Source organism: Sus scrofa, chromosome 8, assembly GCF_000003025.6.
Source record: "Sus scrofa isolate TJ Tabasco breed Duroc chromosome 8, Sscrofa11.1, whole genome shotgun sequence".
NCBI classification, from domain to species: domain Eukaryota; kingdom Metazoa; phylum Chordata; class Mammalia; order Artiodactyla; family Suidae; genus Sus; species Sus scrofa.
The window spans coordinates 18,849,890-18,863,122 of record NC_010450.4 but is presented as its reverse complement, the minus strand read 5'-3'; the positions used below and the strand labels follow the sequence as shown (position 1 = coordinate 18,863,122).

At 44.7% G+C, this 13,233-nt stretch overlaps 1 protein-coding gene across 5 annotated transcripts in view; it reads left to right on the top strand.

The window, feature by feature from the left end:
- The window catches only part of CCDC149 (coiled-coil domain containing 149), a 106,394-nt gene that overhangs the window by 51,001 nt on the left and 42,160 nt on the right, over positions 1-13,233 (top strand). For all 5 annotated transcript variants that reach the window (XM_021100561.1, XM_021100560.1, XM_021100557.1 and 2 more), the window contains one exon: positions 1,528-1,635. In XM_021100561.1, the coding sequence (XP_020956220.1) occupies positions 1,528-1,635 (108 nt within the window). The remainder of the gene's footprint in view (positions 1-1,527; positions 1,636-13,233) is intronic.

The following is a 13,233-nucleotide window of genomic DNA, read 5'->3' as shown; positions in this document are numbered from 1 at the left end:
AGTCTGGTTGTTGGCTTACTGCCCTCTCTCCTTCCTACCTTCATTTATTCATCACGCGTCTTTAAAACATTTGCTGAAACACAAGCACTTCCTGGAGCAATGTACGTGGAGGCTGAGGAGGGAGAAAAAAAGAAACTCTGCCTTTCCATAGCTTCCTTTTTCTTGCTGAGGTTAGATGAGAGTGCAGTGAGCAAGGTGAGAATTAGGGCAAATTAGCAAAATTCAAATAGTACAGAAGAAGAAGCCTTGGGAGGACGTGTGAGTTAAAGGCTTGAGTGGATAAAAGCCTGCCCATAGTTTGGGAGCATAAGCAGTTTCAGGTTGGGGGAACCCGAGAGGGGTGGGCGCATGGCAGAAGTACTCAGGACTGGGAGGGCGGGACTAGTGGAGAACTGCCCCCCTGGGGTAGAGGGATCTGGTCTGAGCAGGAGGAAATCAGGAGGGGTGACGTGACGTCATAAAGATGAGACTCACCCTGAGTGTTTGGTACTCTGGGAACTGGAATAGGGGAATGAAAGTTTGGGGCTTGTAGATGCAAACTATTACGTTTAGAATGGATAAGAGCACAGAAAACTGTATCCAATCTCTTGGGATTGAACGTGATGGAAGGTAATATAAGAAAGGGAATGTGTTTATATGCAGGACTGAGTCATCCTGCTGTAGAGCAGAAATTGGCACAACAGTGTAAATCAACTATACTTTAATAAAAATAATAAATAGGGGAGTAAGGAAGTGAGAAAACCAGCTCAGGAGACTGTTGAATCACCTCTGGATCCTAATTTCTGAAATCATGGCACCTCACTGGTCTCTTCTCTGGCTGCCTCCTTTTGTGATCAAAATTCCAGACATGGAAGTGGCAAAGAAAATTCATTAGGGAGTTCCCGTTGTGGCTTAGTGGTAACAAACCTGACTAGTATCCATGAGGATGTGGGTTCAATCCCTGGCCTCACTCAGTGGGTTAAGAACCTGGCATTGTGGCTGTGGTATAGGCCAGCAGCGGCAGCTCCAATTCGACCCCTAGCCTGGGTACTTCCATATGCCACAGGTGCGGCCCTAAAAATCCAAAAAAAAGAAAAGAAAATGAAAGAAAGAAAAGTTCATTAAACACGTTCTATTGGAAGGAAAAAAAAAATATCCAAACAAGAAAATGAAACTTCTCCTATATTGTTGGCTCAAATGTTAGAATTGAATTCTGTGACCACTTGCAAAAGTTTTAGTGAGGAGCTCTTAAAAAAAAAAAAAAAAAAAAAAAAAGTTGAATATGACCAACTCCTGCATCACTGGTCTGTGAGCCATTCTGCAAACAAAGAACATCCCCAAACTGAGGTTCGAGGCCAAGTTTATTTCTCTCTGTGCGGTTGTAGTGGTGTGATTTGCACACTTGTCGTATTCATACATGTGTTTACTCTAATGGGCTTTGTGTGCTTCAGCTGGGCTTGGACGCGGGCTGCAATGAGTCTAATAAAGCCCCACATTTCTCCACTCCTCTGTTTCTGATTGTATTTCATAATGTGTTGATATTTGCAGGCCAATCTTGCACAACTATTGAGAGATTCTCAAGACCGAAATAAACATCTGGGAGAAGAAATTAAAGAACTCCAGCAAAGGCTTGGAGAAGTCCAGGGCGACAATAAGGTACCGTGAATATTTAAAGGCAAAAAGCTCTCCTGCGGGATTTTGTGCCAGAGGTTTAAGTATGGCGCATCTGAAAAATGTAATGCAGCATTTGCGGGAAATTTTGTTATAGATTTTTACATTTGCAATGAAAATTCATAGTTTAGCATTTCTTATCTTTATTACATTCCCTTTGTGTGTGTGCGCGCATGCGTCTGTGTGTGTGAGTTTCTGAGTTGCTCTAAAATATGGGCACAACCCATTGTAGAAGTTTCATTATGTTCAGCTTGATGGTGAATAACATTGTGGTTGAGGGCAAAATAAAACCCAAATGCTATCCTCTCTTCTTTCTCTACAAATAATGGATTTGTGGCTCAGATGATTTGGAATTATTCACATTCGGTTTTGAATTTTAAGTAGTCATCCTACTAATTATGTTCACATAACCAATTTATTTTATTGCTAAATTTGGCAATTTGTATGGAACATTGCTCAAAATCCACTGCTTGGTATTAATCAAACTCCCCTGTTGGCAACGTTAATTATAAAATATGAACTCATAAACTCCAAACCGAACGCGTGTTCGCTCTCTCCCAGCTGAAACTATGAACAAAAGTACAATTGAGAAAAGGAAGAAAAACTACAGAAGTTTAATTCCACGCCCCTCCCCCACATAATTTCCCGTTTTGCGAAGATAGATTCAATTTGAGCGTCTTGCCAGAGGCAGCTTTCCCAACAGGGGTGGCCGCTGGAGTCTGATTCGAGAAAACTGCATGGCAAGGAGGAGGTGCTTTTTTGGGAAAAGCCTTTTCAACGGTCCCCAATTCCTTGACAAGCGACGGAGACCTTCGTTGTTCCCGAGAGTCGGTTATGGGGAGGTACCATTTTGAAAGATGCTCACTCTTAGGGGGAAAAAAAAAAAAATCCACAGAAGAGTCTGAGTTATCCAGAACATTCTTCCCTGGCAAAAGACACAATCAGCGAGGCTTGTGTGCTTACTGCTGGCTTAAGAGGCTCCATCTGAGAGCATACAGCGAAGTCTTCCTTCCATAGTCTCTTCTCTACTTTGCTTCTAGAAAACTTTGTTAAAAGCCTCGTGGATGTAACAGACTATATTTGAAAAATTAGGCTCTACTATTCTCAGTCATGAAATAAGGGATGGGCGAGAAGGCCTAAGAAAGGTGCTAATTAACACTGGACAAGCTAATCAGGCCTCTTGTGTGGTTTTATGTATCGTTAAAGGGACTGAAGCTCTGTAACCATGGTGTGCGGTCCATAAGTAACGGCCAGGCCTTCTTAGTCGCTTCCTCAAGTGATAACATCAGGGCAAGATTTTCTAGAGAATAAAATTAAGCATGTGCAATCGTTTCCTATTAGTAGATACAAACTATTACTTTTGGAATGATAAACAATGAGGTCCTACTGTACAGCACAGGGGACTCTATCCAATATCTTGTGGTAGAACATGATGGAAGATAATATGAGAAAAAGAATGGGTATATGTATTATGTGTGTGTGTGTGTATATATTTATATATAAGGCCAGGTCACTTTGCTGTGCAGCAGAATTGACACAACATTGTGAATTAACTATGCTTTGATTTAAAAAAAATTTGTTTTTAATGCCACAGGAATTTTGGAGACCCACAAAATGCCGAGACATTTTGAAATACAGTTTTAGGATTCATGATTCTTCTTGACTGACTGGGTTTTTTTCCTCTTTTCTCTTTTATTTTTGAGCTACCTCCCACCTCCAACTTACCTAAACACACCTCTGCCTCATCATTTGGTCACTTTTAATTGTACCACCTTTTAGGAATGAGATATTTTAGGAACTGACATTTGCAACTGATATTTCAAGGAAAGAAGAGGGAGCGCTCGTGTGTGTGTGTGTGTGTGTGTGTGTGTGTGCGCGCGCGCGCACGCGCTCACACGCGAGCGCATGCCTGTAACACTAGGCACAGGTCCAGGGCTGCTTTTGCATTGGCACCACCTAAACTTCGTGATTTGCTTGTGCTCCGGGTCTTTATTCCAGTAGCTGGACACATTTATCAAACTTGGCTTTCTGACTCAAGGTTTAGAATTTAGTGACTCATATTCATGGCCTGTGAAGGAATTTGCCTGCGAAAGGTGCAGGGAAGATGTTTTAATGTTTAGCAGACCCTGTATCTCCATATCCAGCCTTCTCCTCCACAAAGACCAACCGCAGTGAGCCCCAGAGATTTAATGTGTTCTCATTTGCATCTCAAGTTAGAGGGCTGGTTTATTTTCAGCCCCCAGTGAGTCACGGTCATCCTCCCCCCTCCCCCGCCCCCAGTCATCAGCCTGAAGGCCAGATTACTCACTTGGTAATGACACCAGTGATCTGGAGAAACTCAGAGGCCCCTGTTCAAGGTGGCTGCATGGTGGAGAATGGGTTAACCCTCCTTTTGCTCTTTAATTCATTGCCTCCCTCACAGGTGTAACCTTTCTGTCGCCTTCTGAATCTAGCCCCATCTCCTTGCCTTGGTGTGCTAGGCACTCCATCATCTGATTTCTCCAGCCACATCTCGTGCCATTAGTCACCTCACACCTCAGCCCTGCAGTGCTCATTTCAGCCCCTTTGCTGAACCGTATTGCCTTGTGCCTCAGGGCCTTTGCACCTGCTGTCTGCTGTCTGGAACACTCCCCCTTTACTTCTCCTGCAAACGCCTGCTCATCTTTCAGTCATAGGTCAAACGTAGCCTTCTCCAACTCATAGGGTTAAGTCTTGCAGACACTCAGTGTGCCCTGCTCTTCCCCCTCTTCTTGCACTTGTGTGACATCCCGCCCACAAGGGTAAACTCTTTGTCTCCATAGAAATTAGCATTCTTAGTTTGCGATATGTAGACGTTATGTAAGAGATTTTCAATGAAGGAATGGAATAGAATAAATGAAGGAAGGACTGAATGAATAAAACGAATGAAGGGAATGTAAAAAAAGAGCAGAAAAAGTTCAAGAAAGAGAAAGAGAATTTCCTGTTGTGGCTCATCAGGTTACGAACCTGACTAGTATGCATGAGGACTCAGGTTCGATCCCTGGCCTTGCTCCGTGGGTTAAGGATCCAGCCGTGAGCTGTGGTGTAGGTCGAAGATGCAGCTTGGATCTGGCATTGCTGTGGCTGTGGTGTAGACAGGTGGCTGCAGCTCTGATTCAACCCCTAGCCTGGGAACTTCCATATACCTCAGGTGTGGCCCTAAAAAGGAAAAAAAAAAAAAAAGCAAAACAATAAAATAAAGGATAGAGAAAAAGAAAAAGGAAGGATACGGGAAAATAGCAGACTGACTGCCCCTCTGGTGGTTATCACTGTTCTCTTCGAGGGTGAGGAGTAATTTAGAAATCTGGAGAAAGGAGCTAGAAAAGCAAACCATTGCATCCAAGAAGAAGCAGAAGAAAACCAAAGCTGAGCTGTGAGACCTTGAGACTCCCCTGTGGAGAGGTCAGGGGGACTGAAGCTGAGCCTTCGTGGACTAAATAAAGTAAAATAAAGTGGAAATTTTTTTTATCTCCAAGTTGCCATTGTAACTGATGACCTTTAGCCATATTTTGGGGAGCCCAGATTCTAGATGTTAAGTACATTTTAAGAAACAAGGTGATAGGAAATTACTTGCCTTGGCTATTTTAAGGTAGACTAATTTTTCCATTTGTTCAGCTAGAGCCTTGTAGCCCTATGTGCCATAAAGCATTTTCAAAGAGCCTCTTGAAAGATTTGTTGCCACCCTGGTTTACAAGCAGCTTGGCTCTCACACGGGGTTGGAGGTGGAGGGGAGGTTTTCATGATCAAGGCCGCCTAGGATCTCTCTGAACAGTGTGCCCAAGAATTTCTTGGGGCTCCCGGACAGACACAAAGCCCCAGTCCAAACCAGTCCAGAGGTGTGAAAAGGCAAGTCTAGGACACCCTCCGCTTCCTGGATAATTGGAGCTCTGAAGGGTTAACGAGGAAAGAGGAGGCCTGCGGGAAGGGAGAACATGCATGTCCACAAATCACCCTGGGAGAAACCTTTCCGCAGCGGGAGGTTGCCTGGGATTCTTAGTGTGTCTGTGGATGAGGAATAAGGACCAATTATGTGAAAGACCCAGACAATGCTGGGGCCTCAGGTCTGGAAAGCAGCCCGCTGGGAGAATTCCAGCTCCCTCGCCTGCCCCAGAGGTATGCCTGCTTCCTCTTCTGGGCAAGAGGAAAAGAGTGGGTTCAAGGAAAGGGGACCAGGCGAAAGCAGGAGGTCTCTGAGAATTTACAGATTCGTGAGAGGCCATCAGCAAAACTTGATCAGCACAGACTTGATTTGCAGATATTCATTTTTTTAATTTTAATTTTAATTTTTTTTTGGTCTTTTTTGTCTTTTCTAAGGCCACGTCCATGGCATATGAAGGTTCCCATGCTAGGGGTTGAATTGGAGCTATAGCTGCCTGCCTATGCCACAGCCACAGCAACTCGGGATCCAAGCCTCGTCTGTAACCTACACCACAGCTCATGGCAACACCGGATCCTTAACCCACTGAGATAGGCCAGGAATGGAACTCATAACCTCATGGTTCCTAGTCGGATTCGTTAACCACTAAGCCACGATGGGAACTCCCCTCATTCAGAGATGAGCCAGTGAACCAGCTTTTCCAAAGAGAAGGCCTGGCTGGTTAGTGCTTTGCCAATTTCCATGGTGTAAATACTGCTGCCATGACATTTCAGTATCAGGCAATATGAAGTCCCTGAACTGAGAGTTAGAAAGCTGGGCACTCCAGTAAGCCATCACCAGCCTCCCACTGCCAGGTGGTATAGTCTAGAATAGTCCAGGAGTCCATCTTGGAAATTGCTACACCCAGGTTTATATTCTAGCACTGCCAGTTATCTGTGTGGCCTCAGTTTCCTCATCTGTAAAATGGGAGTAATAATACCTCACGTAGAATTGCTGTCAGGTTTCTTCATTATTCATCAGTACGTAATTGGAGACTTACTGTGTGCTGATTAATGTTCTAGGAGCTGTGACTCCATCAAGATATAAGAATGATAAAGTACTCATTCTCACAGAACTTATAGTCTAGTTGGGGAGACAGAGAGTAAGAAAATAAAATACTTAAGGTCATCAGACAGTGGTTAGTGCTGAGAAGAAAAAGTCAGAGATTTAATGATTGGAAGTGTGTGTGGGAATGCGATATTACATTTATAAAGGGTGTGGCATAGTGCCTGGCATCCAGCAAGCACTCCATAAAGAATAAGAGTTCCCTTGTGATGCAGTGGGTTAAGGATCTGGCATTGTCACTGTAGCGGCTCGAGTCATTGCTATGGCTCAGGTTCCATCCCTGGCCTGGGGACTTGCACGTGCCATGGATATGGCCAAAAAAAAGAGACAGAGACAGAGACAGAGTAAACCTTGCTTGTATCTTTAGCACAACCTGAACCCCGATTAGCTTAGAGTCATCTTGGACAAGAATTCCACTAAGGATCGCAGGGTCTTCCTTTCTGTCGATCGACTGTTCCCAGTGAACTAGGTGGGTATGTGCCTCCCAGTAGAGACTGTGATTGAGGTGACAGGTCTGGCATCTGGCATGCGGGTCCTCAAAAGCTCAGCCCCCCTTATCATCACCCCAGACTTTGTTGCTTTGGTATTGAGCTTCCGGAAGCTTCCTTGTACTTTGTGTACCCCTTACGGAATAAGCACCCAATAGCATACTCTAGGAGCAGCATCTCATGTTCCTGTTGGGTCTTCTTGTCCGTTTGCTTTTATTTTTCCTTCATTTTACAGATTATAGCACTTTAAATGCAGAAGACTAATGCAACGCCAGGTACTTGAAAGTGCACGGAACTTTGGCTGGACACCTGCTCCCCCCAGGGTCAGGCAGTCACATTTCCTGGGCCCCTGCTGGCCAATTCAAATGTAGCTGTTTGCCATTGTGCATAAACATGGGGGTTTGCCCTTAATAATGAGCTTTATGTTACAACAGCTGACGGTCTTTAAGTACCTCTCTTTTATCTGGTGTTGGCTCCATAAAATAATAGACCCCTTCTGCGAACATAACCTCTATTGACGTGGGACTTTTGGATGAATTCGGCAAGCAAACCAATGAAGTCAAAATATATCCCTTGCTAAAAAAAAAAAAAAAAAAAAAAAAAAAAAAAAAAAAAGTGCTCAGCTGTCAATGTTTGTCATAGTCCAGGGCAAGGAATCAGAGCTCTTTGTAAATACTTTCTCTTTAGGCTTCAGAGGAACACAGAGATGTCCTAGCCTGTGGGAAGCCCAGAGGAAGAGGGCACTGTAATAAAAGCTCTCACCTTGGGGTGTTAAAGAAATGAATTACAAAGAGTTAACATGAGTGATAAGGGCCCTTCACCTGCTCCAGTTCCATCAAATCTTACTCTGAATGGGACCTTGATGCTGAACCATAGGCATCAGTAGTTCAGTAGTTCAGCAGGCAGCCAGACTAGTTCATCATTTCCTAATATTTTATTGTCAGATGAAATAGGCAAGTGAATTTGGGCTCAGAGACCATATTTGAGCCTCTTCTGGCTCATACGCGCTCATAGCTTGGGTGACCATGCGGCGACCAAAACAGTGTGGTGTAGGACCTTCTTCTCCTAGATCATGCCTTGTAATTACACTTTGTAGAGAACAGATTCTGAAAGGTAGCTCTGCCCAAGACTTATTTCATAGCACATCAGACCCACATTCCATTCATTTGTAATTTGGTGCCATCATGACCTAATTTGGTTAATGATACACTATGAAATAAGACTTGGGCAAAGCTCTCTGCCCAATGACAATAAAAAGAAGCTGAAACAGCTTAAAAACTCCTTGGTGCAACTCTCTAAAGATCATCACTCTGGGAGCAATGTGTTCTGAACTGTCTGAAGGTAATTCAGGGACTTCCCAGCTGTGTGATCTTGGGTCAGTTGCTTGACTTCTCTGTGTCTCAGATGGTCTCGTCTGTACAATGGAGATAACAGTAGTCCTTGCCTCATGGACGGTGGTTGAGTTCAGTTCATTTAAAGGCATCTTTATGGAAGATCCAACCTTATCTTCTGAGAAGAGGGTAGTAAACAAACCTGTAAGTCCCCGCCTTTGTGGAGCTTCTGTTCTCATGGGGCCAGATGGACAGGAAGCAAACAAAGAAATGTATTGCATTTCACAGATTCTGAGAGGCACAGTTTTTCATATTTGAGGCTCTCTGATGTAGTCACTGATACCAAGGAGTTATGCGTGGTACTTTTCTGTCCTTTTAGAGGTGCTGGGTGTAGGGTCTTAGAGCTCATGGAGGCTTGTATTTGATGAAATACAGTGTAATATGTCAGAAGTATAATATGTTACGGTATAATATTCCCTTATAATATGTTGCAGCCTAATATACAGCATAATATTCACTTATAATAAGTTACAGTATAATATTCATTTATATGTTATAAGTGAATACGTTTCAGCAGGTCGGAGCTTGGAGCGCAGCCTGGGTTAACTGGGGTGGAGGGTGGGGAGCACTAGTTATACTGGGTAGTCAGGTCAGGAGGGCCTTTCTGGTCACATGCCCTTTGCTCCGAGGCCTGAAGGAAGTCTGGTGGGAGGTAGTCAGATAACCTGGGCATGAGGTGCAGAGACCCTGAGCGAGCTCAGGTGACACAGGCACAACACAGGCCAGTGTGCCTCCTGTGAGGAAAATGCAGGGAGTTACATGAAGCACTTTGTGCAGAACGCACACCATAGGGGGAGCACCAGGCACGGTTGTTGTCCCTGGAGTGCAGAGGGGCTGCACAGGATCAATGCCAGGACGAACCCTCGCCTGCCGGGGTTCAACTCCCAGCCCTGTCATCTCTAAGGTCTGTGACGTGGGCAAGTGACTCCACCTCTCTGTGTCTCCATTTCTCATCTGACGACGGGGCCGGGTAACAGTGCCTCTCAGGGTGTGTGTTGGACTTTCTGGGTTAATGTGTGGAAGCACCTAGGACACGGCTTGGTGTGCTAAGGGCGACAGCGCACTGCAGCCTCCCGATCTGAGCATGAGCCCAGGACCCTGCGGCAGCTTCGCCAAGGTTCTCTCTAGAAAGAGGGTGGGACAGTGTCTACTGCTTTCTATGTTTAAGAGTATTTGAGGACTCCCGTGGTTGGCCAGACTCTGCTACAGGTGCTGGGGTATTTCAGTGCATGTGACAAATGAGGTTCCTGGTGTGGAGCTGACAGCAGGGAGACACGATCAGGTAAACAAGGTGGCTTCTGTAAGAACAATAAAGACAGTGGGTCACTTGAAAAGGAAAACAAAAAGGCAACTTATAGAATGGGAGAAAATAGTTTCAAATGATGCACCTGACAAGGGCTTAATCTCCAGAATATACAAGCAACTTACACAACTCTACAGCAAAAAAGCCAACAACCCAATGAAAAAATGGGCAAAAGACCCGAATAGACATTTTTCCAAGGAAGATATACAGATGGCCAACAAGAACATGAAAAAATGCTCGACATCCCTGATTATTAAGAAATGCAAATCAAAACTACCATGAGATACCACCTCACACCAGTCAGAATAGCCATCATTAATAAGTCCACAAATACCAAATGCTGGAGGGGGTGTGGGGAAAAGGGAACCCTCCTGCACTGTTGGTGGGAATGTAAGCTGGTACAACCACTATGGAGAACAGTATGGAGGTACCTTAGAAATCTATACATAGAACTACCATATGACCCAGCAAGCCCACGTGGGCATATATCTGGACAAAACTTTCCTTAAAAAAGACATGTGCACCCACACGTTCATTGCAGCACTTTATTCACAATAGCCAAGACATGGAAACAACCTAAATGTCCATCAACAGATGATTGGATTAGGGAGATGTGATATATATACACAATGGAATACTACTCAGCCATAAAAAAGAACAAAATAATGCCATTTACAGCAACATGGATGCAACTAGAGACTCTCATACGGAGTGAAGTAAATCAGAAAGAGAAAGACAAATACCATATGATATCACTTATATCTGGAATCTAATGTACAGCACAAATGAACCTCTCCACAGAAAAGAAAATCATGGGCTTGGAGAATAGACTTGTGGTTGCCAAGAGGGAGGGGGAGGGAGTGGGGTGGATGGGGAGCTTGGGGTTACTAGATACAAACTATTGCCTTTGGAATGGATTGGCAATGAGATCCTGCTGTGTAGCACTGGAAACTATGACTAGTCACTTATGATGGAGCGTGATAATGTGTGAAAATAGCATGTGTACATGTATGTGTAACTGGGTCACCATGCTGTACAGTAGAGAAAAAAATTGTATTGGGGAAATAACAATTAAAAAAATAAAAATTAAAAAAAAAAGGACAGTGGGTCACTTGAAGGTGAACAGCTTCAGTGATGGTGTACACGGAAGACTTCTCAGAGGAGGTGACTTTTGACCTGAGACCGGAAAGAGACAAAAGAACTGGGTTCTAGGCAGACCTGTGGGCAGGCTGTTCAAGGGCAGAGCAAGTGCAAAGGCCCAGAGGCAGGCAGGAGCTGAGCAGGCTTGAGGCACTGAAGGGAAGCCAAGTGTGGCTGGGGAGCAAGGGAGATGCTTGGAGGTGGGGTCTGAGGTGGGCAGGGGCAGACCCTGTTCATGTGTTTTCAGCTCTCATAAGGGCTTTGTCGTGGATTCCAAATCTACTCCATTGCAGTGCACAGCCGCTGGAGGTATCATGGAAAGCTTCTAGCAGGTTGCGTGGCCCAAATTGGGTGCTTGTTAGCTGGAAAGTATTGATACACACTAATGAGTGTGTGTATCATGATGTCTAGAGCCTGGAAGGAGGAAAATGAAAATTGCTTGTTTTTTTTTTTTTAAGTGACAAATTCTTTTCTAAAAAACTAGATTTGTCATACGGGTCTATAAATTTGAACGCTGGTATGCACAATAGAGTTGCCCACTTGGAGCCTTTTTAAGCTCTCATGTCTAATTTTATCAAGGGTATTTTAAAAGGTCAGGGGCAGTGGCCGAGGATGCAGAGAAAACCAACAGGAAAATTAAAGATAGGCAGGACCTTGTTTGTTAAGTCACCAGCACAACACTGTGCCGGATAAATATTTAGTAAGTGACTTTTGGTGCTGACCTCTCCCTAGGCGTGCTATTCACAGCAGTACACAAGGACTGGGGGTGAGGAAGGGCCAGCATCTTCTTCCTGTTAATTCATTCATCTGATCCTGCCAATAACTCTGGCAAGTAGAGTCACTGAGTAAGAATTATAACCATACCACCAACTGTAATGGGGGAACTGCACTTTTAAAGCCCCTCAGAGTGTGATCATCGCAATCTATCTTCATATTGTGAGGGTGAAGTTGGAGTTGGAGTTGGAGTTGTGCAGTGCACTGGCTGGGCAGCCGTACACAGCTGGACTGTCTACAAGATGGCTTTTATTCTTATTATAGACCGAATGAGTCCCTCCATGCGCACCCCAGGATTCATAGGTTGCAAACTAATCCAAAATGTGCTGGTTTTTGGAGGTGGGGCTTTCTTGAAATGAGGGGTCATGCTGGCAGTGCTCCCAGTGATGGGCTTGATGCCCTCATAAAAGAAACCCCAGTGAGCTCTTTTCCCCCCTCTGTCAGGTGAGGACACAGTGAGAAGACAACGGACTATGAACCAGGGAGTGGGCCCCCACTAGACAAGGAATCTGCTAGCACCTTGATCTTGGGCTTCTCGGCCTCCGGAACTATGAAGAATAAATGTTGTTTATAAGCTGCTCCATCTATGGTATTGGGTTATAGCAGCCTGAAGAGCCTAAGACAGGGATTGGTACTGAGAAGAGGGGTGCTGCTAAAACCTACAAATGTGGAAGCAGCTTTGGAACTGGGTAGTGGGTAGCAGCTGCAAGAGTTTTGAGGTACGTGCTCAAAAAAGCCTGTCATCCTTCACAGCACTGCCGTGGACAGACCATTAAGGACAATTCTGGGGAGGGCTCAGAAAGAAAAGCGGATTGCGGGAGAGAAAGCTTCCATTCCCTTGGAGACTTCTGAAGTCATCCTAAACAGAATTTGTGAAAATATGGATGGTACATTCCCTTGGAGACTTCTGAAGTCATCCTAAACAGAATTTGTGAAAATATGGATGGTACATTCTGCTGAGGCCTCACATGGAAATGAGGAAAGTATCATTTGGCACTGGGGAAGAGGCCATTCCTTGTTACAAAGTGGCAGAGAATCTGGCTGAATTGTGAGTTCTCTTGTTTCACGGAAGGGAGAATTTGTGAGCATTGAAATTGGATATTTAGCAGAGGAAATTTCTAAGCAAGGTGTCAAAGGAGCAACCTGGTTTCTCCTGACTGCTCATAAAATGTGAGAAGAGAGCGATGATTGGAAGATGAAAGTGTTCCGCAAAAGGGAACCAGAATTTAAAGATCTGGGAAATCTCAGCCTGTCCACATTGCAGAAATTGAGAATGCTAAGATATTGGCCAAACAGTAAACATTTGATAAAGAGAGATTAGTGTGGATTAGAGGGCTGGTACTCTTTTTCAAGACAAGAGAAGAATGACCTGGAAGGGGATTGGGAGATCAGCAAGGCTGCCACTGCCCCGCAAGCCTGGAGTGCGTGGCTCTCAGCGGCAGGCGGGGGTGTATGGGGGGCCCAGATTGGAGGAGGCCTCCTGGCGCC